The 26,030-nt window shown below is 39.5% G+C and overlaps 1 protein-coding gene across 3 annotated transcripts in view; it reads right to left on the reverse strand.

Moving 5' to 3' along the window:
- Positions 1 to 26,030, reverse strand: part of ZFAND3 (zinc finger AN1-type containing 3) — a 275,627-nt gene that overhangs the window by 89,807 nt on the left and 159,790 nt on the right. For all 3 annotated transcript variants that reach the window (XM_034764817.1, XM_034764815.1, XM_034764816.1), the window contains exon 4: positions 10,508 to 10,687. In XM_034764817.1, the coding sequence (XP_034620708.1) occupies positions 10,508 to 10,687 (180 nt within the window). The remainder of the gene's footprint in view (positions 1 to 10,507; positions 10,688 to 26,030) is intronic.

Consider the following 26,030-nt stretch of genomic DNA (forward strand, 5'->3'; position numbering starts at 1 on the left):
ATACTGACAAATAACTCAGAGATCTTTATATTATTTGAAATAGGCAGTGTATTTTTCATTGTTCTGAAATTAGTACAGTTTGTGTAGGAAAATGAAGTTAAATGACTATCCTCACTTAACTGCTACAAAAAATAGGTTTAAGTTAACACGTCCCTCTAAGTATCAAAATCTTAGTACCTGGAATCAGTGCTTGGTGTGTTTGACTATGGGTCAAAAAATGCTCATTCAGTAAATGCACTTTGCACATGAAACACTAGTTGTCCAATTCTTAGCATAATCCAAATGACTGGAATTGCTTAATTGCTCTCCCTTTAAATGAAGCAGGTCCAGTGCCCTGTGCCAGAAGAGGTGCCCTAGTTTGGCCAGTTAAGAAGGTAGAGCAGCACCTGGGGTTAGAAAGGATCAGGGAGAATCAGAGAAGTGGGAAGTTCTTGAAGGAAGCTGTTGGAGGTTCCTGGGGCAAGGTTGAAAGCAGGAGAGAGGGTTTGCTGGCTGACTTCCTCAAGCCAGAGAGCTGAAGGCAGGACAGCAGCAGAGGGACTTGCCTGCTGGAATTCCAAGCTGGAGAGCTGGATCCAGAGGCCTTAAGAAGGCTGAAGCCAGGAGATCTGCAGAGGGGTTTGCCAGTTACCCTCCCCAAGACAGAGAGCCAGGGTCAGAAGACTGAAGGCAGGGGAGCAGTGGAAGAGCCTCCTTGCTGGTTTTTCTGAGAGGAGAGGTTAACAGAGCCCAGGGAGTGACAGATGCTGCCTGGTGAAGATTAACTCCCCGCAGGGGGGTTGCTTCTGGGAAGACCAAGGTTGCACTCCAGCTGGAAGGACTGGGATGGCTGAAGAGGGTTTTTTGTTTGTTTGTTTGTTTTTTAAATGAAAGTTGAGCTTCCCTTATATGACGACTCCAGGAGCTGGGGCTTCAAATATTGCAATACTCACTATGAAAACACAAGTGTTTTCAATGTCATTGGGTTTGCACAGTCCGGCATTCAAAATAAAGGGAGGGCAACTACAGAAGAGAAGCACTTTGTAACCTTGAAAACACTAAAGTATATACATACACATATATGGTCTTGTTAATACATTTGCAATGCCTGGTTATTGTTGGCTCTTGGTATCAACTAGCCCACTGCTGCAGTTAATATAGTGCAATAAAGACATCAATTAGGAAAAATGGATTTTGAAGCAGTCAGATAAAAATTGTCTGTAGCTCAATAATCAAACGTTTCTCTACCAGCTTCTCTTGTAACTCTCTATGAAATATTAATAAAAACAAAAAATAGTTAACTTACCTATTTCTTTTGCAGATTTATTACACCTTCAATATTCTCTCTTAATTAGCATGACATTTACATAACAATATAATTAATTTCCATCTACAGGCACAGTGGACTAATTAGGAACGCATAATCCCTTTTAAATACCTTGTCAATTTCACTCCATCAGAATCTGGTGGCTGATTTACCTTTGCATAACTAAACATACTAGTGTGTCAAAATACTACCCTCAGACAAACAATTTTGGGCCTCAATATTAAAAATAAAGGTTAAAAAAATCCACTAATGTAAAATATCTAGTGACTAAGGTACTTGCTAGAATGTTCTTTAAAGTGGATCTATAAGATACCAAAGTTTGTATTTTTCTTGTTTGTCAACATTAATTTAATACGCTAATATTACAAGCACGTACAATAGCTTCCTCACCAGAATAATTTTATTTAAAATTAGAGATCCTGACAAATGTAAAACAAACTTAAAAATATCAAAGGAGATTATTATGTATTATTTGTTAAGTGATGACAACGTGCTATCTCAGGGGAAAGACAGACTACTCATTGTACCATAATAACTGTAGTTAGAATAGATGCACAGCACAGATCCCCACTTTTGGGAGCATATGCATTCTTGACACCTTAGTCCGACGCCTCTGCTGGGACTACTACATACATGCTCCACTGTTCAAATAGCTGAACAATAGCTCATTTTTATGAGGAGCAGAAGCCCTGACCCATACTAAGTCCTTTCCCCAGTTATTCAGAACTCATTATATAGATTCCAAAGAAGTTCGTGGGAAGGTGGGTGGGGAATGGGAAACCTAGGCTGTCAGTTCACTGAAGGAACCAAATACTGGCTAAGTAACCTCTCTTTCTGCCATTACAGGAAGCAGTGTTTTTGAACCCAGAATATTCAATCTGATGTGCTGACTCAGTCCTGGGGATTTCTCAGAGTGGTTTTCCTGGTCTACCAACCCGCAGGGGATATACGCAGTGGATTGAAACCAGCCCAACTGTGCAATGGCAGACAGCCTAATACTAAAGTAATACATTTTTTAAAACTTTAAGAACCATGAATAGACTCAAAGCATGCTAACTAAAATAGTGAACAAACATGACCATGAAGTGAAAAGGATATAGGAGAACAAAGTTTCCAGATCTCCTGTTCACAGTGCTCTAAACGGGCAGTGTACATCTGAAGCTTGGTCTGACCTTTCACTGCTAGAAGGGAGCTAGCATCCCAGAAAGTTCCTACTTAGATGCTGAAAGCATGTGCACTCCCTGGAGGGGGTATCTAGCAACCTAAGGATTTCTTGGGATATTAGTATAGTCAATAGGGATTTTGTGAAACTTCAGGAAATATATTGAGGGTATTGCATTACTGCGAAGACCAGTGCTTCGGAAACTTGCCAACCACAAATCTAGTTGTGCATTTCCTTAATCGGTAGTGACTTACCTAATTTATCTGTATAATCAAGTTTGAAAAGAATCATCGATTAGTGGCACAAATACATAAAGATATAAACTAGAGGGAATCTAAATTTGTGCAAGTTTAGTCTGCGGAGATTGAATGTTTTCCTGGAGAAAGACAGTGCTGAGTTGTAAGAACTGCATGTGTGCTGCCGAATGAGTAAGCTGCACAGTACATTTGGGTATGTCTACACTGCCACTAGGAACGAGCCTCTCGGGCAGATAGACGTTGTGATTCAAGCTGCAGCTTGGGCTCTCAATCCCACCCGAGTTGACCCCCTAGGCTTAACAGTCTGAGTCACAACATCCACACAGCCATTTTTAGTACACTGCTCAAGCCCTCCTAGAACGAGTTTGTCTGCCCAGGCTGAGAGACATGCTCCCATCTGCAGTGAAGACATTTCTTTAGGTTACACTCCCATTAAGCATAGATAAAAGGGTTAGACATGAATATTTTAGCGGCGTTTAATGAGTTAGCCCTAATTCACCTTGGTGGATTTTTATTTATATGAAAGTCTTCAAAGAGGAAGTCTTTACTGCTGCTGTGTGGTAGGCATATTTAGAGCTTATAGCAAGGTATTCTGCAGGGCCGGCCTTAGGAAAAATGGCATCTTGGGCAAACTTGTATTTTGGTGCCCCTGGCCCCTATTGCCTACCCCGCATGTCCACTTTCCTATGAAGAAGTTGTGAACTAGGTAATGAACTTACACTGGCCAAGCTTCTGACCAGTGCAAGACCAGGGAGCTGCGGGAATTGGCTGGAGCCTTTCTACCGTTAGTTCAGGAGCGGCTGGGAAACCATTCATGTAGCACAGTTGGGTGCGTCCCTGCCTGTGGATGTCTGTGTAAATGCAGTGCCTGTCAGAGGCCTGTAGCTTGAAATTAGCATCACAGTTGATACTCCAAGCTAATGGGTTTTGGAGGGCTCAGCAGTCCCACAGTCCAAGGCGAATGAGGACACAGAATGTATTGCCAAATCTGCACTGTATGATTTGTATAAATTGGAGGAAACAACACTGGTAGCATTTTGCTGGTTTTAATTACACTTAAAAATTAACATGTCACTGACATAAGAAGGAGCTCATTTCACAGTCCTATGTGCCATCTCCTCAGCCCATCTACATACTTAAGGCATAAAGCAACAGTGCACGATATGTTGAGAAGACAGACCTACGAACTCTAAATGAAACTTGGATTCTAGAGATAAAAGCAGAACCCATGGAAGATCCTACCGCCATAATTTGCACAAGGCAGGTTTGGACTGCCCATAGACCGAGCAGAGGCAAGGCTTGACATGTACATTACACTTGCTTCAAATTTCTAGTTCTATTTGTTCTGCGTTGAGTCCCCAAACCAGGAGCCTATAACTCAAATCTCATTTTTCTAACAAAAAAATGTTCAACCTACTCTCCCATAATTCCATCAGTTTTCAATTTTGAGAGCATATGGGTTATTTTCCAGGCAGATGGTATTTATTCTCAAATTAAGCGGGAAAAATTGATTGTGCTAAAATTAGAAGAATGTTTGCTGCCATCTAAAGGTGAAAGATTGAACGATGTTTAACTTTACATTTTAATGATGTGCTAGACATTGTGCATCCATTTTAACACACACACTAAAGCATCATCCCCTAACTAAACTGTTCCACCTCTCTCACAATCATCTAGTTCAGTCAAAAAGCCTGAGAACAACTGGGCCTTACAATGTGCCCTAAAAGTCAGCAGACTACAGCACTGACAAACATTAACTAGAGAAGTATATTCTAGAAGTATATTCAAGGGCTCTCTGATGAGAATGCCTTAGGCCAGGGATTCTCAAACTTCATTGTACCGCAACCCCCTTCTGACAACAAAAATTACTACACAATCCTGGAGGGACCAAAGCCTGAGCCTGCCCGAGGCCCGCAACCCAGGATGGGGGGCCCAAGCCCCACCAACCTGTGAGGGGGGGAGGGAGGGATGACTGAAGCCCAAGGGCTTCAGCCCCAGGCAGGGGGCCTGTAACTTAAGCCCCACCACCCAGAGCTGAAGCCCTAAGGCTTCAGCCCCAAGTGGTGGGGCTTGGGCTTCAGCAAGTCTAAGCCAGCCCTGGTGACCCCACTAAAACGGGGTCATGGCCCACTTTGGGGTCCCGACCCACAGTTTGAGAACCGCTGTCTTAGGCCAATTCCCAGATATATTAACTTAAGTATCAGCATGTGGGCTGATGCCAGTTGATCTTGTGTGTTCACAGGAAAAACTTCATATATTGTTTCTTATGGCCACTGTTTATTTGTGCTTTTTGTCAATTATGAGTGGGGATGCAATTAATTACAGTAATAACCATGTTATATAACAGGCCATTGTTGCATCCAGCACAATTTTAATAGTTGTTGCATTCCTTTTAGAGAAAAGGCAAGAAATTTGCTGTGGGAGAAGTCAGATTTGTGGATTTGCAATTTTATACTACAAAGTAGGGCAAAATTCTTCCTCACAATCACCTTCCAGAAATCAGTCAGTTCTTGATTGCTTGGCCGAGAAGTAGTGAGGGGTAGGGAAGGACTATATTTGTTTACACAGTTAACACGTTACAGAAGTATATACAAATTAACATATTTGTCTCTCCCCACTCTTCATATATTGCTCACAATATTTGACTGCAAATTCTTCAGGGCAAGGACCATAGACAAGATTAGCAATACGGACTAGTGTTTGTGTGCGCCCATTTGGAGACACTTTAAAGGCCTCCAATTTTAGGAAAGTGATGAGCACCTGGCTCTCTCAAAATCCGGCCCCTTTCGAGTGTCTTGAATTGGGCATCCAGAAACGGAAGCACCCAAAAATCTCTGGCCACTTTTGAAATTCAGGGCCAATGTTTACTTCTGTGTGTACAGACCAAGTAATACAACAGTAATATAAATAATTTGTAACAGTATACAGTGGAAAGCGGTCATGTCTGACTCAGTTTATCAATTTTGCCTTACTCAAGCAAAAGGCAAAAACCTGAAGCATTTACAAATTGGGAACCTTGGTTTTGTCCGGTGCTGTCAGAGAGAAGACACGCAGAAAAGGATGTGTGCATTTGTGTGCATTCTTCACACAGAAATCCTGAAAGACCTGGAATGACTGGGATTCGATTCTCATTGGGAGCATGGAAATAATGAAAATAGTCATTGCGTTTCAAGCACAGTAGGTATGCATGGCATTTTATAAAGCAGTGGTTAGGCAAGTCCCCACACTAAGAAGCTCAATCTGAACATCCAACAGTTGCACTGGGAGAACAGGCAAAAACAACACACCTCACTCTTCTGATAAAGCTGATAGAGAACCCTGGCCTTCAGCCACAGTACATGAAACCCAAGTACATTTAAACTCCCTGGAATACTTCCACACTTACAAAGGCTGCTTCACTACTTCTAGCACACCAAAAATGCTTCGTTTAAGAGTAACATCACTAGCATGAGTACTACACAGAAAACTTATTTTATGAGTCATGCAATCAAACACTCAAAAGTGACTTTGTGTGTACAGCTTGATACACCTAGGGCCAGATTTTTGATGTGCTGAGGAACCACTAAGAACTATGAACGCTCAGCACCTCTGAAAATCAAACCAAAGCATCTAAAGTTGGGCACATAAAAATTGAGGCACAGTCAGTGGCCACCACTGAAACTTCTGGCCTAAACCTTTAACTATTGTTCTGTATCTGCACTACCACATCAGAGGCATATGCATCTGGTAGAAAGTTTATTTGCATATCTTAATTAAAAACCATCTTAAGCATTGGAATCTAGTGCATTTAATTGTTCTAGAAACAAAAACAATTCCTCTCTTCCCTCTCTGATTACGGCATTTGTAAATTCAAAGAAGGCCAGGAAGAAGTTAAGCACATAATTAAAATAAAACCATGTCATCTGAAACTAAGAACTACTGAAATATCAAACCTGATCCAGCTGCCAAAGTCAGAGTTTTTCACACTGACATTTTTCCTGTCTTATTACAAGTTAGAGTTATCTTTAAGCCTGCATAGTGTCAGCTTTAGCTCCACCTGTATAGAAAAAGGAAAACAATATGACAGCCCCAAAGGAGGAGATGAAGGGCGGAAATTAAGTGAAATTGTTCCATATCTAGTGTGACCTTTTCTTTACCAAAATACAGAGAACCTTACCTTAATAAGCAGATTTTTAGATTGTGTTTAGGAGGAAAAAAGCCTCCTTCAGTGCCCCCCCCCCCCGAGATTAACTTCAGATAGCCACCTGCCAAGAAGTCCAGCTAGACATCTCCAGAGCAACAGACAAATCCTATGCTTGTGCTGGCCAAGTAATGTTATGACAGCCTAAACAAAGGGTGGAAAGGGGGATAAAACAGAAGTATCCAGATTTAGAAGAACTGATCTACAAATTTTTTTTACTGATTTAACTATATCTGTTTAGAAACAGATATAGTTAAATCTGTGCAACCCCAATGCAGGCAGAAACAACAAGGAGTCCAGTGGCACCTTAAAGACTAACAGATTTATTTGGGCATAAGCTTTCGTGGGTAAAAAAAACCTCACTTCACCCACAAAAGCTTATGCCCAAATAAATCTGTTAGTCTTTAAGGTGCCACTGGACTCCTTGTTTTTGTGGATACAGACTAACACTACCCCTCTGATACTTGACATAATGCAGGCAAAGTTATACTGTTATCAAAGTGCTTAGATCTGTACGGCCTATTTCAGTAAATTGACTAAGTTTCTAGACCAATATAGGTAAATCGATATAAAAACTGTGTTGATAAGCCTGAAGATGCCAGTGAGAAAAATGCAGTAACAACTAAAAAAAGATCTTAAAACTGTTTTCCCCTCAAAGTTGTAACTGCATCTCATAAAGGAAATGTAGTGCTTCATGTACTCGAAATATAAGTGATTAAATTAGTCACAAAGCCTTTGCTCTGAGTGTATTACTGTATGCAGTCTGCAACCCTCAAAGAGCTACCTTCAATCTGCAAGAGAATTATTAATCAGCAAACTGGTTGAACCCAAAACTATCAGAACCGCCTTCCAGTGGTCAGGTGACTGTTCCAACCTTGATGTGGCAGGAGATGGAAACCTGCAGTAATCTGGCTCTGTATACAAGACGCTAGAAATTAAATGTGGTTCTCACAGGAAAAGTAATCAGAGTTACAAAAAAAAAAAAAAAAAAAAGGGGGCATTTAAATATTGTCACAAACTGAACTCCTGCAAAATCTAACCCTAGGAACTTCCTTCCTAGACCATTCACTGCATATTTAGAGGATAAAAGACTCCCTTAAAGACACACACAAAAAACAAAAAAAAACCCACCCCAAAACCACCTCTCTCTTCAGATAAAATATGAATCTTATCATAGAAGATGTGTATGGTTCTCTTTACTTGTTATTACATGATGAACAGAGTTTGTTAATTACCCAAATGACTTGCTGCAGTTTTGTTCAATCTGTTTATCTTGCAGACTCAACAACCATGGCAAATGCCTCGATGTGGGACTGATTTAGAAGACATGAAAAGGAAGGAGCGGGCAGAGAGACTGCAGCCTGAGCAGTTCCTGTAAGAGAACACTTCTGAGCACTCCAATCTTTTCACACTTTGATAGGGATTAACTTAATGATCCCATACACTGATTCCTGGTGAATTACTGCAATTCTATTCAGTACAGCATGCAGCTGTACATCATCATACTGTACTGCAAAATATCAATCTTCTAAGAACACTGCTGTAATGAGAGAGGTGTATGCTTTATAGAACTAGGTATAAAATAAGTAATACACAGAAAAAGCCACCTTTAAATTAAAATAAAAAAAAACATTTAAAGTTTGGGTATTCTTCATTATGGGAAAGAACCTTCCACTTTGAGACCATTATCCATCAGAAAAGCTCCATCTGTTGTATAATTATCTCTGATAAATGACACTAGTCTGAGCTTCATTAGAGAGGTGGGGAGGAGGGGAAGAGAGCTAGCTGGAACTGTAAATAAATCTCACCACTGTTTTGCACTTAAACTAAAGCCATCCCAGCAGGAAGGTGTAAAGAATTTTTTTTATGGGTAATATTTTCAAGTGCTCTACTGGCTGTGCTGCCTAATATCAGTCACCTTGGAGCATCCATTGATGAGTGTGTAGCAATTAGGGAGGGAAAACATTTTATTTCTTTAATTCCCCCCTCCCCCCACCCACACACATTCCTTGTAATCCAACTCAAGTCTCAATGAAAACATTTTCACAAAACCTGGCCCAGCAGCATGGAAGAAGTGCCCTGTATCACCAAATGGTAGATCTTGGGTTATGAGTGAGCAGGGGATTGAAGGCCCCAGACCTGTGAAGGCCCAACGTGTTGTTGAATTCTCTAGGAAAGGTGTTGTAAGAACTGCTTTTACAGCACCCCACAGGTTTTTCCGTGGAGAAGCGCTGGACGGAGGGAAGTGATGGGATGGTGGCCGCCAGCAACTGTGTGTGTGAAGGAAAGACAACAATAGTCACATTGCAAATTAACTCTTATTACAGCAACTGATATCAGAGTGCCTTGGAGTTTAACTAATAGGAAGTGCTCATTACTGCCTGCCATAGTACTGACAGGGTACCCAAATATTGTATTTATAGCATAGTACCATCTAATTTTAATTAAAATTTATGTTACAGGTAGTACAAATAAACTGTCACAATCCCATACTTGTATGCAGAGTTGTTGTACCCATGTTGGTCCCAGGATATTAGAGAGCCAAGGTGAGTGAGGGAATATATTTTACTTGACCAATCCATACGGATACATATGGCCTTGTTCAAACCACTCAAACTAACAAAACTGAAACCCAACAAAGGTAATGTATCAAAGCTCCTTCAACCCTGGCACTTTGAGGCAACTACTATAAATAAGAACTCAAAGTGTTTAAGAACGCTGGCATCTCCAGCATCTTCCCTACTAAAAAAGATGTGGATATAAATATGTTCTCCTTGAAATGTGCATGTGTATTTGTCATTCATTAGATATCAGGGTATTAAGAGCAAGAGAGATTCTTTCCATAGCCCACCTTTCAGAAAAGTAAGACTTTAGTCTGAAGAAAATGAAACTATGAATCACACATTATTTACGAGTGTAACGTATTGGAACATTTTTAACTCAATATATTACACACAGCATTAACTCATACAGAAATTTAGAATAAATTTTCCTGAAAGAAGGCAGACATTAGCCCAGAGTTTTATCATGCCAAGTCTGAACATTTTACCTCTGCCTTTAGATAGGATTCTAGCCTGTAAGAGTTCTATAAACAGACAGAGAACCGTGAACAGGGAGATGGGGTCAAAGATCATCCCACAGTCAGTTCTGTGAGAGATTTACCACCAGTTTAACAAACCCTATGTTATAGTCAATACTGCATATAGCCATTTTTAAAAGGTTTTAAAATAATGATATATGGACCAAATTGATAAAATTCTGATTTCTAAGCCACCACAAACAATAGTTTACCTGTAGTAATGTAGGGACAAAATTTCATAAAAATGGGTAAAATTGTCTTAGAGTCAATCAAGATCAGCAGGACTAAAGCTCAAACAGCTGTACATCAGTATAAAAATTGTTTCTAAAATCAAAGTGGCCCCTTTTTTGTTTGCTCATTTTTGATTAAACCCAACTGTGTGAGTTTCACAATCATTTTCTAACTCCCTCCTCCCCAAAAGAGAGGTCATCTCTTTCTAGTAAGAGACAGTGACAAATGGCACTGAGAAAAGAGCAGATGTTTAGGTTTCCTGTTTTTCCCTCCTCAAGGCTCATGCACTTACATTCCTCTTTACTCAGCGAAGTTACATTCAGTTCTGTCGAAAGTTGCTGGTTGGAGTTAACAGTCTGCGTAGTTAGAGAGGTATTGCTGTTGTCACTGTTTGTTTCTCCAGAGAACAAATCTGATTGGCTGTTGCTTGTGCTGGGAGTGGAGTCATCATCTGGCTGCTTCTTTTGGAAATCTATCAAAAACAAGGTTGAGAAAGTGGAATGAGGTACGAAGGCTACTCACTTCATTTTCTGCTTGAAGCAGCAGAATTGAGAGAAAAAAATGAAAACAGTCCAAAATGCAATGAGTACACGGTCTGGGTTAACATCACTCCAACTGATTCCATGCATATGCTGTAGAATAAAATGCTGAAGTAGCCTTAAGGTTTTTGATTTATCCCAGATTTGAAACTTCACTTTAGAATTTCCTTGTTATTGACAAGTACTGACAGAATGCTTAGCACTACACAAAGACGACGACAGTCCTTGTTCCAAGGATCTTGGTCTAACAGAGCATCCAAAGTTTACTTGTGTGTTTGACAGTCGAACACTTAACATTCATGCTGTTGTATAAACAGTTAAAACAAAGTGTGGAGAAAGTATGCATCTGATGAGGTAAGACCTGGAAGAGACTCCCTGGGTTATCCAATCCAACTATAAGAATATTTACACTATGGTTTTGTGAAAAATGTTTCCCATTGTGACCTGTAAAGTTCCACTAGGGTAGCAATGATGGGAGTGTTAGAGTAGATAGGGCTTCTGGTTGTCCTTCAGCATTGTAAGCACAGTATGGTCTAACCTTGTTCTGAGCAGCCCTACATAAACATGAGTAAAATGCCTGTGATGGATGCCTGGCACTTTGTCTGCACCAGTGCTCCCTGCCATTGTTCCCACTAATGGAGCTGAACTGGTGGCAGCAACTGTGGGAAATTTTAGAGACCGTAAGCTAGCGTAAAGCCTGCCTGATGGAAACAGGCGTTGCCTATATATTACTTTCTCTGAACATTTTATCTAGCCCGCTATTTAAATACCTTTCCTGATGGTGTCTAGGGCTACATCTACATTGCAGTGCAGTGCAGATTACAGGCGCATGACTTGCAGACCACACCCAAGTGTTGCGCTTTAACTGCCCTGTATGGACATGCTGGCAAGAATGAAAAGGTACCTAGTTTGCGTTAGCATAGTCCTGTTTGAAAGATGACTCTGTTAATGTCAACTAGGTACCTTTTAGTTTGTGTCAGTAGCATCCTCAGAGGGCAGTTAAAGAGCAACACTTTGGTGTGCTCTGCAGTTCACACCCCCATAGTCCTTAACATGACACGGTGCAGACAAGCCCTAAGCCATCTCTTTGGATGATTGCTCCAGTACCTAGACACCAGTTAAGTGAGGGATTTAACACCTAAACCTACAATTTTCCTATCACACTGCTGCTGTTTCTAATATTTCAAACTATGAGTAATCCTCCATCCTCTACACTACTTCTCAAACCGCGGCAGACAATCATCATAATCATCCCACTTTATCTGCTTTTTGCCAAGCTATGTACAGTTAAGTTCCCTTAAAACAAGAGAATACTCCTTATATACTCTATTTATACTGGAGAAAACTCAAAGATATAAAGTAAAAATATAAATGTTTTCCCCCAACTTTGCTATTTAGCAAATATGACAAAAGAAAAAATAAAATTGTGAGTATAGAAATGCCTCCCTCTCACTCCACCCTCACCCTCTACAGAGACTGCAGTGAAGTCATAGTGTACTTCGTCATAAATAATCATACATTTCAACTGTAGCGACAGAATACATCATCCCTGGATCATGACTTCATTATGAGATCCAGCAGATAACCTCAGTGAACACAGAAGTGTCCTAAAAAATTGTGAAGAAAAGTTTAGAAAAGTACTGGCAATGCAAACTGCTTGCAGGTAAACTTTCACCCTTCCCGCACCAAGTAAAAACCTCAGCTTAATTTTCTCCAGAAACATACCTTGTAATTCTTTTATTTTTCCTCACCTTTCCATGTCTTTTCTCTAACATACCATGCTTATGGTACCTAGACTGTAAGCAATTTAGGACAGGTACTATGTCTTTATACTTGTATAAAGTACCTAGCATACTGCTAATGCTATACAAGTAAATAAATATGGAAATATTAGATTTAACATTCAGCTATACAGGACAACCACCTTATTCCCTGGGCCTCTCGGTCCTTAACCTTTTCCTCCATGTCTCAGACTTGGCTCATTCACCCCAGCTGTACTCCGTCTGTAGATAAGAAGCAGTCAAACAGCCCATGGATTCCTATGGAGACAGGGCTCTCATCTTTAAAATAGATGAGAACTGGGGAAACCACAGGTCCTTGCAAGCAACGTTCCAGATCTAGCCAAGCAGCTGGGCCACTCATATCAAGGCAGATCATTGCATGTCGAGACCTGTAGCCTCCATGGGCTGCTGCATATCTATATGAAAGATGAGAGTTTGCAATCTACTCCATTTCATCATAATTTGCTAATACTTCAAATAAATTGCAAGGGACAATTCTCCAAATAAAATGGGGTCTGGGGGCTACTGCAAGGTTATGTTTGCATTTTGATTAATTTCAGGTTGCTTTGCTTTTGGAAAGGTGCGAGGAAAAGGCAGAGAACAACAAATTAAAATGCTAAGAATGCATATGAAACCCTCCAACTCTCCCCAGATGGTTCTGCTTATCTGAAAAGTCACAGCAGTTCTCAAACTGTCGGTTGAGACCCCAAAATGAGTCACAACCCAATTTTAATGGGGTCACCAGGGCTGGAGTTAGACTTGCTGGGGCCCCGGGCTGAAGCCGAAGCCCGAGGGCTTCAGCCCTGGATGGCGGGGCTTAAGGTACAGGCCTCCTGCCCAGGGCTGAAGCCCTTGGGCTTTGGACCCCCCGCCTGGGCTGGCAGGGCTCAGACAGGCTTAGCTTTGACCGCCCTCCCCCCCTCCCCAGGGTCATGTCATAATTTTTGTTGTCAAAAGGCAGTCACAGAGCAATGAAGTTTGAGAACTGCTGTGTTAAAGAGTTGCTCCTCACAGCTTCTGCTATTCTCCCGATGCTTATGGCCTTCCACCCACCCGCATCTTGCCCCTCCTGCCCTTTTGTGCCCAGGGATTCTCCTAGGCCCCCCAACCAGCACAGGTTCCTATCCTGGTAGCAGCTCATCAGTCCATAACAGAGGTGGAGCCACTGAGGGAGAGAACAGATAAGACATGTCTAGGTTGGGGAAATGAAAGGTGTTTTTAAACAGTGTTAGCCGATACACGTCAACATATTTTTAACCACCACTTAGCACCCAGTGTAGACACAGGGCTTACCTGGACTAAGAAAATAGGTAGTATTTAAAAACATGTTACTTAACACTTATCTCCTTTCAAAAACACAGCTGAACTCTTTTAAAAAGCTTATTAGCTAGTTGTGATCACCCCTTAGGCTCCCAGTTAGCCTATCCCTATATACAGTATCTCCAGCCAGCTAATCTATTTGTAAAGGAGTTACCTGTGTGTAGAGTAGCTGCAAAATCATATTTAAAATCATGCTATCTAATATTTTCAAACCATCTATATTCCTAATCTAGACAGGGCCAGAGAGTGAGCTGCCAGGGGCATGAAACTTGATCTTCTTGTGCTGAGCTAGAGAGGAATTCAGCCCGGGACTGAGGGGCTCCGGCCTAGCAAGAAGCAGTTCAGAGAAAAAAATTTCACCTGTTGCAACAGCATAGTCTTGAGACGCTGGCAGGGATAGCAGTTGTCACAGATGGGTTTTGAAACCCTGGGAATGTCTTGGTCAAATGAGAACTGTTGGCAACTATGTTTCATTCACTTTGAGCATGGCCCTTGAGCTAGGGTTACCATACGTCCGGATTTTCCCGGACATGTCCGGCTTTTTGGGCCTCAAATTCCCTTCCAGGGGGAAATCCCAAAAAGATGAACATGTCCGGGAAAATAGGGACATGCAGAGCCGGGGGTGCTGGGCCGGGGGCTGCTGGTGCTGGGCCGGGGGCTGGGCCAGACCGGCAGTGCTGGGGCGGGCCGGGGGCTGGCCCGGGGCCGGCACCCCAGGGCCCGAGCCGAGCCAGGCTGGAGATGTTGGGGCTGGCCGCCGGAGGGAGCCGCTCGGTTGGGGTGGGAGGTAGACTGGGCCGCGCCTCCTCCCCCCACCCAGTTTACCTGCCTGCTTCAGGCTTCCCGCGAATCAAATGTTCGCGGGAAGCAGGGGAGGGGGCGGAGTTGGGGCGGGGACTTTGGGGGGAGGGGTGGAGTTGGGCGGGGCTGGAGGCGGGGCCCCGTGGAGTGTCCTCTTTTTGGACACTTAAAATATGGTAACCCTACTTGAGCTCCTGTCTGAGTACCAATCTGACCCTTTGGCTAGGGAAAGTTGGGCACTGATGGTGTACATCCTGCCTGCACTAAATGCTCTCTATCTGCAAATGCAAGGAGAAAGTAGAGATCAGATAAAAAATGTTTTGCGACTGATTTATATGCAAAGCACTGCACAAAAGTTAAGCTGTATTGTACACATCTCAGAAATGGAAGTACCTACAACCCTTGAGCAGTGGAACAAAATATCTTATGGTTACACTCCATATTCTACACCGGTGATCTGCAAAACCCATTAAAAAAGTCAATTTAAAGTTATAATAATAGAAATTAAGAAATGTATTAACATCCTACAAGTCAAAAATTCTCATCTGATTTATTTTCCCCCTGCAAAACAGGTATAAATATTTTGCTTTTGGGCTGTGCTGCATACTAAGTTTCATCCACAAAGAGTATTTACAGGTGAATTTTAAAACTTTAAAAATTAACCTGTATAATGAAAGTCCTGACAGACCCCTAATGACAATATAACTAACAGTGCCCCACACTACATCTCCCAAAGCTATTTATTTGTTCAGCCTGCACACTCAGCAAGGTTGGGTTTTTTCTGAAAGGCTATTCATTTTTACACCCAACTGATAAACCTTCCTGCTTGAAACTGGGCACAAAAGGCTGACAAAAAAATCATCATTCAGTAGGGTGACCAGATGTCCTGATTTTTGGGTCTCTCTCTGATATAGGCTCCTGTTACCCCCCACCCCCGTCCCGATTTTTCACACTTGCTGTCTGGTCAGCCTATCATTCAGTAATGTCATTCCCCAGAAACTTAATCTTGAAACACTGGCAGATTAGAGCAGCTACACTGCAGCAGAGTCTACGTAACAATTATACACTTTTAGCAATTGTGGCCCTAGGATGTCCTACATTCAGAACTGTATTCTTTATTCATTAGAATCTGCTAGCAGATTTGACAAACTAATTAGCTCACAAAGAACTCTCACTTGCTCCATTTTGTGTGGTAACTGAGCATGTCTATTTTTTTTGTAACGGTTTCTTCATCAAAGCAGACAAGAGGAGGCAGGAAAAATGTGGAAATTGCTGCTCCGAAGCAATTGAAAGACATTCTAGTTCTTCCAAATAAACCACACTGCTTTTGGAATACAAATTCAACTGAAAATGACCAGCAGAAGGTTTTATGGGTCCTATTGATGACAGACTGGTGCCATTAAAAACCATTACCAAAATGCACAGAATTCAAAATATGCAGGTGGTCTAAAACAGAAACTGGGATTTCCACATGTTAAATCGTTTGGTACATGCAGTCTTAGCTGTTGGGCCATCCGAATCAAGCAGATTTTGCAGTTAGCTTTTTTTTGCAGTGTTTGGTCGATCAAAGAGACAGAGTCTATATGGAGCTTTCTGAAGAAGTGAAGGTTTTTTTTTTTACCCACGAAAGCTTATGCCCAAATAAATCTGTTAGTCTTTAAGGTGCCACCGGACTCCTTGTTGTTTTTGTGGATACAGACTAACATGGCTACCCCCTGATAAATATATCATGCAAGCTTTTGGTCAAATGCTCTTCTACAGTAAGTCAATAATTCCCGGGTTCTGCTAGAACAATGTGTGAACAGGCTGCAACACAACTTCATTGTGTACCTTCCCTAGACCCCACAACATTTAAATGAATTTTCTTACCTTAAAAGAGTTATAAGTAAATATCTAACAGCAGAACTCCCTAATGTCATCTACATTTCTGATTTTGGTAATAGTAGTAGTGTGATGAAAGCATGGTCTGGAAGACTGAAAACCAGCTATTCATTCCATTGACTCATTATGTTACCATATCCAAGTTGCAATCTTTGCATCTGTAAAATGGTAATAGAGAAGGAGCCCTTAAATTCCACCATTTTCAAAGATTCTGCTGTTTACTAGAAAGACAGAAGACAGCATTGAAAAAAAACCTTTTAAAATTTCCTACTTTTTGAAAGTGTGTCCACTGTATTTACATGCCTCAAAAAAATGTTTTAGTGTTCTAAAAATGCCAAATGGTGAACATTAGTTCACTATTTTAGAATCAGTCTTTCAAATGTAAAAGAGCCCCAGACCAGACCATTGTTGACATTAAGATCCCACAGCATCAGAACAGAGTTTGCATATTAGAAAACAAAATACATTAGTAGAGATCCAACAGCACAAGGACATTAAATTACTTAACATGGTTGAACAACTGTAGTTTGGACAGAAATCAAGAGATACAACCAACAAATAATGAACAACAGAACACAGCTTCAGTACATATAACTACAGCTAATTACTGAAAATTGTATTGGTAATAAAGATAGTTTAAACTTCAATGCAAGACCCATTTTTTCATACACTTAGCACTTTTAATGCTGATGTGAACAATGTATATATTAAAACCATGAAAGGATTCATATTAAGTGTAGTGCTCCAATTTTTAATTGTGCAGCTGCAAATATTAATGACAAACTGAATTAGTCTTGTTAATAAATGTGTGTGTAAATATAGTATATATATTTTATTGGATTGCATTTGGTTTCTTTGAATCAGAGCTTCAGTTAATACAAATAACTTATGGATCATCTCGATCTCACTTATATATCCCCAAAACTGGCAGTAAATTCAGAAATGTTGAGTTTATCTCAAGCCATGTAAGCCCAAGCTGCTAGCAAAACAGTTAGGTGGATGCTGCCAATTCTGAAAGAATTTTTATGGGCTGTCAAGCGATTAAAACAATTAAGCATGATTAATCGCGTAATTAAAACAATTAAGCATGATTAATCGCACTGTTAAACAATAACACAATACCCTTTATTTAAATATTTTTGGATGTTTTCTACATTTTCAAATACATTGATTTCAATTACAACACAGAATACAAAGTGTACAGTGCTCACTTTATATTTACTTTTGATTACAAATATTTGCACTGTAAAAAACAAAAGAAATTGTATTTTTCAATTCACCTAATACAAGTACTGTAGTGCAATCTCTATCATGAAAATTAACTTTCAAATGTAGAATTAGGTACAAAAACCTGCATTCAAAAACAAAACAATGTAAAACTTTAGAGCCCAAGTCCACTCAGTCCTACTGCTTGTTCAGCCAATGGCTCAGCCAAACAAGTGTGTTTACATGTGCAGGAGATAATGCTGCCCACTTCTTGTTTACAATGTCACCTGAAAGTGAGAACAGGAGTTCACATGGCACTGTCACAGCCGGTGTCACAAGATATTTATGTGCCAGATGCGCTAAAGATTCATATGTCCCTTCATGCTTCAACCACCATTCCAGAGGACATGCATCAATGCTGATGACGGTTTCTGTTTGATAACGATCCAAAGCAGAGCGGACAGATGCATGTTCATTTTCATCATCTGAGTCAGATGCCACCTGCAGAAGGTTGATTTTCTTTTTCGGTGATTCGGGTTCTGTACTTTCCAAATCAGAGTGTTACTCTTTTAAGGTTTTTGAAAGCATGCTCCACATCTCATCTCTCTCAGATTTTGGATGGCACTTCAGATTCTTAAATCTTGGGTCGAGTGCTATAGCTATCTTTAGAAATCTCACATTGGTACCTTCTTTTTGTTTTGTCAAATCTGCAGTGAAATGTTCTTAAAACGAACAACATGTTCTCGGTCATCATCTGAGACTGCTATAATATGAACTATATGGCAGAATGTGGGTAAAACAAAGCAGGAGACATACAGTTCTCCCCCAAGGAGTTCAGTCACTAAGTAATTAATGCGTTTTTGTTTTGTTTTTTGAGCATCATCAGCATGGAAGCATGTCCTATGGAATGGTGGCTGAAGCATGAAGGGGCATACGAATGTTTAGCACATAAATACCTTGTAATGCTGGCTACAGAAGTGCCACGCGAATGCCTATTCTCACTTTCAGGTGACGTAAATAAGAAGCGGGCAGCATTATCTCCTGTAAATGTAAATAAACTTGTTTCTCTTAGTGATTGGCTGAACAAGAAGTAGGACTGAGTGGACTCGTAGGCTCTAAAGTTTTACATTGTTTTGTTTTTGAGTTCAGTTATGTAACAAAAAAAATCTACATTTATAAGCTGCGCTTTCACGATAAAGAGATCGCACTACAGTACTTGTATGAGAATTGAAAAATACTATTTCTTGTTTATAATTTTTACAGTGCAAATATTTGTAATAAAAAATAATAATATAAAGTGAGCACTGTACACTTTGTATGCTGTGTTGTAATTGAAATCAATATATTTAAAAATATGTAGAAAAACATCCAAAAATATTTAATACATTTCAATTGGTATTCTACTGTGCAATTAAAACTGATTAATCGCGATTACTTTTTTTCAGTTAATCGTGTGAGATTAATCAACAGCCCTAGCTTTTATTCTTTTGATTAAAATCTCAGCAAAATTCTATATGATATTACACTCAGTTAATAGCTTTAACAAGACAAAGCCAGAATAAGAGCTGGTGAGAACCAAGCGGTTTATCATTTTAAAAACTTTATTAAATGAAAATGATCTGCATACAGAAGACTTTTCTTTGCGCTCCGCATTCATTGTTGCTTTCCCTATGCTGAAAAGTGAGAACTATATGCCAAATAATGAATGACTAAAGATCCATCTTATTACACTGATACTTCTGTACTCTCCAGTATCCTGTATTGAAATGTTATTTTATAACTTTCTACAGAAATACCCTGATGAGTTTCAACTAGTACTTAGTACAAGATAGATACTAGGTCAGGGGCAATTACTTATGTTTTGTCAAGGTCCAAATTTCTTGGTCAAGGTATAGTTAAAGTCCAGACTCCAGAGAAAATAATACAAAAATAACAATAACAATAATAAGTAAATAAAAAGATTTTGCTGTCTGTTCAAAAGCATCTGGCACTCCAGATTTGGCCCACAGTCTGCCTATTGACTGTCCCATACTAGGTTCTCTTTTCTCAGCAGTAAGACTTTATGCACTGGTCCTCCTCCCTACAGAGTACACTTCAAAGTGGAGGATTCTACTGGCATCAGTTTAAATGTGCACACTCACTCACTCTCTCTTTTCCTCTCCCCCAAACTAAAGACTTTCTGCCTGAAGGAGTAAAAGGAAATTATCCAAGAGAGATGCATAAAGTGCAGCCGGTGGGCCAGGTCCCTGTCACATAATTCTACCATACAGCATGCAGCTGCCTTCATCTTTAACAAATGCTGCTGGCAGAAACTTCCTGTCTTCTTTACAGCCAGCAGCTGCCAACCCCAAAACAGGATAAACTCACCGATTTTGGAAGCTAACTGTATTTTAAAGGGCTGTCCCCTATATGATGTTACTGTAGCACAATTAGGTTAGTGGGGAGAGAGAAGTCTAAAGCAGCCTTATCTTGTGTCAGCTGTTTAATAATCTGAGAATGTCAAAGAAAGGGAAAAATTCTTGATAACTCAGGTTACTTAAGCATTTACATGCAACAGGATCATATACATACACAGAACACTATATCTATATATAATCAATCAGTCGGAATTACTAATTTTCTTCATGTTGTGGATATATACACACATACGGTGGGCGAGGTAATCTTTTTTAAATAAATAAATAAATAAAAGATTACCTCACCCACCTTGTCTCTCTAATTTTCTTCAGTTAATCTAACTCAGAACATTTATTTCCAGACGGCAGAGATTCAGTTATTAATTTAGACCCTCCACAGAAAGAATAAACTAGACTCCAGCCTTAAAATAGATTGTTCAGGAGTCAGAATTCTCCTTCTTCCCATTCATCATCAAGTCAAAGCAACCACCAGCATGGCTTCAGGTTCTAGTCCTCCAAGTGAGAAAGACACCATACACAGCCTCCAACTGTGATTTTAAGATTACCAAACCAGTGTAATCATATCTGTTTAATCCCAGTGTATGGATCTAAGGAAAAGGAAAAAAATTTAGTGTACCTTCCAACTTCCCCATTCAATCCTCAAGCACTAGGACTAAGGAAAAGATTTAATAGGAACTGTTCAGTTGCCTTAGAAATACTATGCAATTGCTTCAAATTATGTGACATCCCACCATAAGACAACAGTTGTCTCAGTTCCAGCATTCAGTTCAGCCAAGCATTTCAGATAAGATGCATTACATATTGTAGCACAGTATCTTCAGGCCTGACCTTGTTATTTATGAAAGTGGCTGTAATTTCTGTAATTTGCTACACTTATAACTATGTAGGATCATTGGGTTCCTGGTACATTATCTGATGAACTTTGTGCACTTATGCCAAACACTACAAACAATATAGGTATATCTGTCATAAAAGAGAGGCAGAATTCTGAAAAAAGAGTGTCTACATTTTATAATATAAATGAATTTCTACAAGCCAGTGTCTTTACCTGTTACCATATCATGAACCGAGAGCAGCACAGCTGAGACGAACAAGCCATGAATTTAAGCACTATCTTTTGCTTGCTTTGAGAGTAAAAGTTAGGGGGTTCTGATATCTGGTATTATTATAAGTATTGATGTGTAACCAGCAGGATGGTGTGTCCAAACAGATGAAATGCTTTATGAGAAGTATTAGTGTTACCAAAACTGAATATTTGAATCAGCCAAGTTAAGTTCCTAACCAAAAGTCTTACAAGTAATTAATTAATCTGGTTTATTGCTGAAATTACACGGTCCTTTGATTTTTCATTCCTACAGAAACTAGAGGTTTGAGGTGTAAACTAGCAAAAAAAGTTATTTGGGGAACATTTGCTTCTTACGCAGCATTTATTGTGCAGACCACAGTTTTCCCTGCAAGAGTATCTTGTTCTTTTACAGAGCATAAATTAACGTGGTAGCATTTACAGCAAATGTCTAACAATCCATTAGCACCACAATAACATGCACAAGAGACTTTACCTTATTCTAGTCTAATCAGAAAATGGTTTCATGTCTAAAAGAATGCATATGTTGAAAGCACTGTATGAGAAGGAATATTAATATTATGACATTAAATTGCTACACTGTACAGTTTATTTTAGTTATTCTATCATTACATTTCTTTCTTTAAGTGCCTGGAAAAACGGTTAATACTCCTACCTCAGATTAGCCAGGGTATTGCTTTAAGTTATGAAATATCAAAATAAACTATTTGTTGAACTTTTCTGCTTCACTGCATATTAAAAACATCTCAAGTGCCATTCATATTTGACTGCATTTAGGATAATAAGCTACATTCCATCTTCCACTTATGTGCCCTAAATACACATTCGAATAAAACCACAGCTTCTGATCCTGGAAAGACAACTGGACTCCACACTGGATTATGAGTATTTTTTATACTATTCAAAAGGATATGCTAGGCAGCTTACAGGTAAACAGACAAAGAGCCTGCCCTGAGGGGTTTATAATGTAGAATTTAAACAATTATTTATATTACAGGATCAGGTGCTATATAAACATGTAGTTAAAAAAATAGTCCCTCAAGCAGCTGACAACAATAGGAGGCAATTGGGGGATGAATCAAATTTAGAAAGGAGAGGGAGGGTGAGATAACTGTAATTATGAACATGTTTTTGTGTGAACTAGCAGCACATACAGTAGAGGTTATCCAATATATAAGCAACAAATGAAAAAAAAAAACACACAGAAGGGGTGGGGTGGGTATGGACAGAATGTGGAGACTCAATTTATGGACATTTATTAAATGTTTATTTTTAAAACACATTTATAGTCTTTATTCACTCACTGAGCTATTAGGAGGGGTTTTAATGAAAGGGTGGCATTGTTGACAGAGGAGGCAAGGAGGACATGAAAGGAAGAGACAAAGTCAAAGATGGAAACGGGGGTACACAATGAAGGGCCTTGAAAGCACAGGTATGCAGATTCCCTTGCAAGAGCGGGGCCCGCCAGGGTAAATGAGGAATCCGATTTCTCTTATGCAACATACTAAAGTTACATTATGCATGTGCAGCGTGGCTCACCATACCTGGGGTCTAACAAAGCTTCCAGCAAACTATTAGAGGCTTGATTTCCTGTACTACTCAACTATCTAGTAACATATTACAAGAGCATCTGATGCAGAACCTCCATTCATTAACTGAAAGGTTCTTTCCACCATGGAGGCTTCAGTTCAGTCTTTGTTTATTTTAAGCCTGCTTGCACTCCCTATGCTGTTATATTTCCTTCTAACACAATGTAGCAGCAATACTAACTTGAGCTTAGATAGTACAGTAATTTGTATGCTAAAAAAACTAGGTTTTTCACATTTAATTTTTCTCTTCAAACACCAGAAAGGGAAACAAAACAGCTCAAAAAACAAGTGATGCTACAAAGGCAAAATGAAGGTGACGAGCAAAAAGTGGGACTATATTGCGCTAGAATCAGAGATATAAGTGAAAGTGATAGCTTTATTCCGGGAAGTACTTGTATTCATCCTGTTTCTTGGGTGACCAGGAATCTGGCTTAAACTATATAAAAAATTTCTCACAAATATTGTATTTAACTTTTGCGCAATTACTGGAGACACAACATAAAACATACTTATTTTTTCCCTCAGTATTAAATTTGAGGACACTTGTGCTTTTAGGTAACTTTCATCTTCCTTCTCCTCTCAAGAGAAACTTCTGTCTGAGTAAAAATATCAAGTCTTCTCCCTTGTAGCTATTTTACTCCCTACATAGTCTTCTGAGATTGATATTTTGGCTCAGGAAATCCTTGCTTCATTACCAAGATGCCTTGATTTTAGTATATTCAGCTATTACTAAGGGAGGTGCAGCAATGCAAAAGAGTAACTACTAAACAGAAGCAAACAAGAAGTTGGGTTGAACAATGGGATTAACAGGAGAGTTTTTATATCCAAAGTCTAAGTAACTAATAATTCCAAAGGTACATATTTGAAAAATAGCAAGACAATAAATGGATTTATATATGTGAGCAGAAGTATCTATAGGAACTCTCTTAGCCAGGCTTCTAATATAGCTATTCTGAAAACAGTGTCATTTTCACAGCACTGCATGCTCCTATTATCTCCACAGTAGTTGTGCAATGCTGAATGGATCGACTGAGTGATGAAAAAGTAGTTTCCCTAGCACCTGCAGAAGTATTCGCAAAAAACTATCTCACAAAACAAAGACACTGCCTGGGTTGTCTGCTGTTGAAAAGTAACTTACTGTATCATTTTTGCCACTCACCAGTAACATGCAAATAAATCTAGCATTTTAACAAAGGTTGTGTCACTTTTTAAATTGGTATGCATTCACTTTGACAATACTGTTAAAGAAATTTTATCCTATAATAGGGTGACCAGACAGCAAATGTGAAAAATTGGGATGGGGGTCGGGGGTAATAGGAGCCTATATAAGAAAAAGACCCAAAAATCGGGACTGTCCCTATAAAATCAGGACATCTGGTCACCCTATCCTATAAAACCTGCAAATGATGACAAGGAAACATTTATTTTTACTCACAAAACGCATTAATTTATTGAAGTTATTACTTTGGCAATCGGCATTTCTCATGTTCCCTGCTATAGGACACTTTAGCTTAAGTAGTCAGCATTCACACTGACTCCATTACACAGCATGCATGGTGGAAAAGTGCTGCATAAACATAGTACTGCATTGCAAAGAATAAATATCTCATTGCAAAACTAAAAATTTAGAAGGTCAGCTATTTAACAGCTGGTTCTATTGGTGGAACTAGTAAAGATGTGTGTTCTTTTTATAATGTAATTGTAATACATGGATTTCTGGACCTGTGGCATGGGAATGACCGAGTCAATCAAACCAAAGTGAACGGATGGAATTTGTTCTAACTAAATTGCGAAACATGTACAGTAGAACCTCAGAGTTACCAATACCTCGGGAATGGAGGTTGTTCATAACTCTGAAATGTTCGTAACTGTGAACAAAACGTTATGGTTGTTCTTTCAAAAGTTTACAACTGAACATTGACTTAATACAGCTTTGAAACTTTACTATGCAGAAGAAAAATGCTGCTTTCCCTTTATTTTTTTAGTAGTTTACGTTTAACACAGTACTGTACTGTATTTGCTTTGTTTTTGTCTTTGCTGCTGCCTGATTGTGTACTTCTAGTTCCAAATGAGGCGTGCGGTTGACTGGTCAGTTTGTAACTGGTGTTCGTAACTCTGAGGTTCTACTGTACCATTATTGAGCCTTAAGTTTGGCAACAGGAAACACTTTTCTTAAACTAACATTTTCAAATATAATGGAGTGTTTACATACATCAAGGAGAGCATTTTGCTCAATGAAATATCTATGATGAACCATTCCCAGTGGGTAGTTTTCACTTAGTGTTAAGAGCCACTGTAAAATACGGTTAGAAGAGAGAGTACTATAGCAATAAATAAACCTGTGAACTGAAGGAAGCAGGAACAAAAGCGATTCTGAGGCTGGCAGGGAACAACTGATGAGGAAAGAGAAAAAGAACTAAGGGTACATCCACACTTAAAACACTACAGCAGCACAGATTCTGCCTACGTGGGATGTTACGTCGACTTAACACTACCACTCCTGGGTGTGGATTTTTCACACCCCGACTGACGTAGTTAAAGCAACCTAATTTTCTACTGTAGACTAGGCCTGACTCTGTATTGCTTAATAAAGTAATAACTAGGAGGTGATATGTTAATTATCTACAAGTGTTTCAAGGGTGTAAACATCAAGGAAGGAGAAGAATTGTCTAGTCTGGTCTGAAGGAAGAAAACAGTGAGCTATGAAACTAAGAAGAAAACTGAGGATGAAAGGTCATGGAAAGTGTACTAAAAGGTTTGGTCTGTAGAACCCAGGGTGGATAAAAATCAATGTTTTTTTTTATTTAAATTGGATTTTTTTGATAAAATGCTTTTTGAGGAAAAAACCTATCTAAAGGTAGTTTTAATTAAGATACATTATAGCTCACAGATATCTCATCACGGAATAGGAATTATAAATTCTAATTCTATAGTATGAGACAATATATTCATGTAATGTTTAAGAAAAGTTTTGTAAATGAGTTCCAATAGTTCATGGATTAGGGACCCAATCTTACGGGGCTCCAGGGGCTTCTGTATAGATTATTTAGGTTAAGCTTTCTATCTACCCAATGGGACTCACTGCTCAGTCTAGAAGATACCATCAGAGATGCTTAGTTTTGCAGTTCTCAAACTGTGAATTTGTGTCTCCAGAGATAACATGCTTGTTAACAGCAAAAATGTTTTAAAATAAATAA

Source organism: Trachemys scripta, chromosome 3 (assembly GCF_013100865.1).
Source record: "Trachemys scripta elegans isolate TJP31775 chromosome 3, CAS_Tse_1.0, whole genome shotgun sequence".
Classification (NCBI taxonomy): Eukaryota; Metazoa; Chordata; order Testudines; family Emydidae; genus Trachemys; species Trachemys scripta.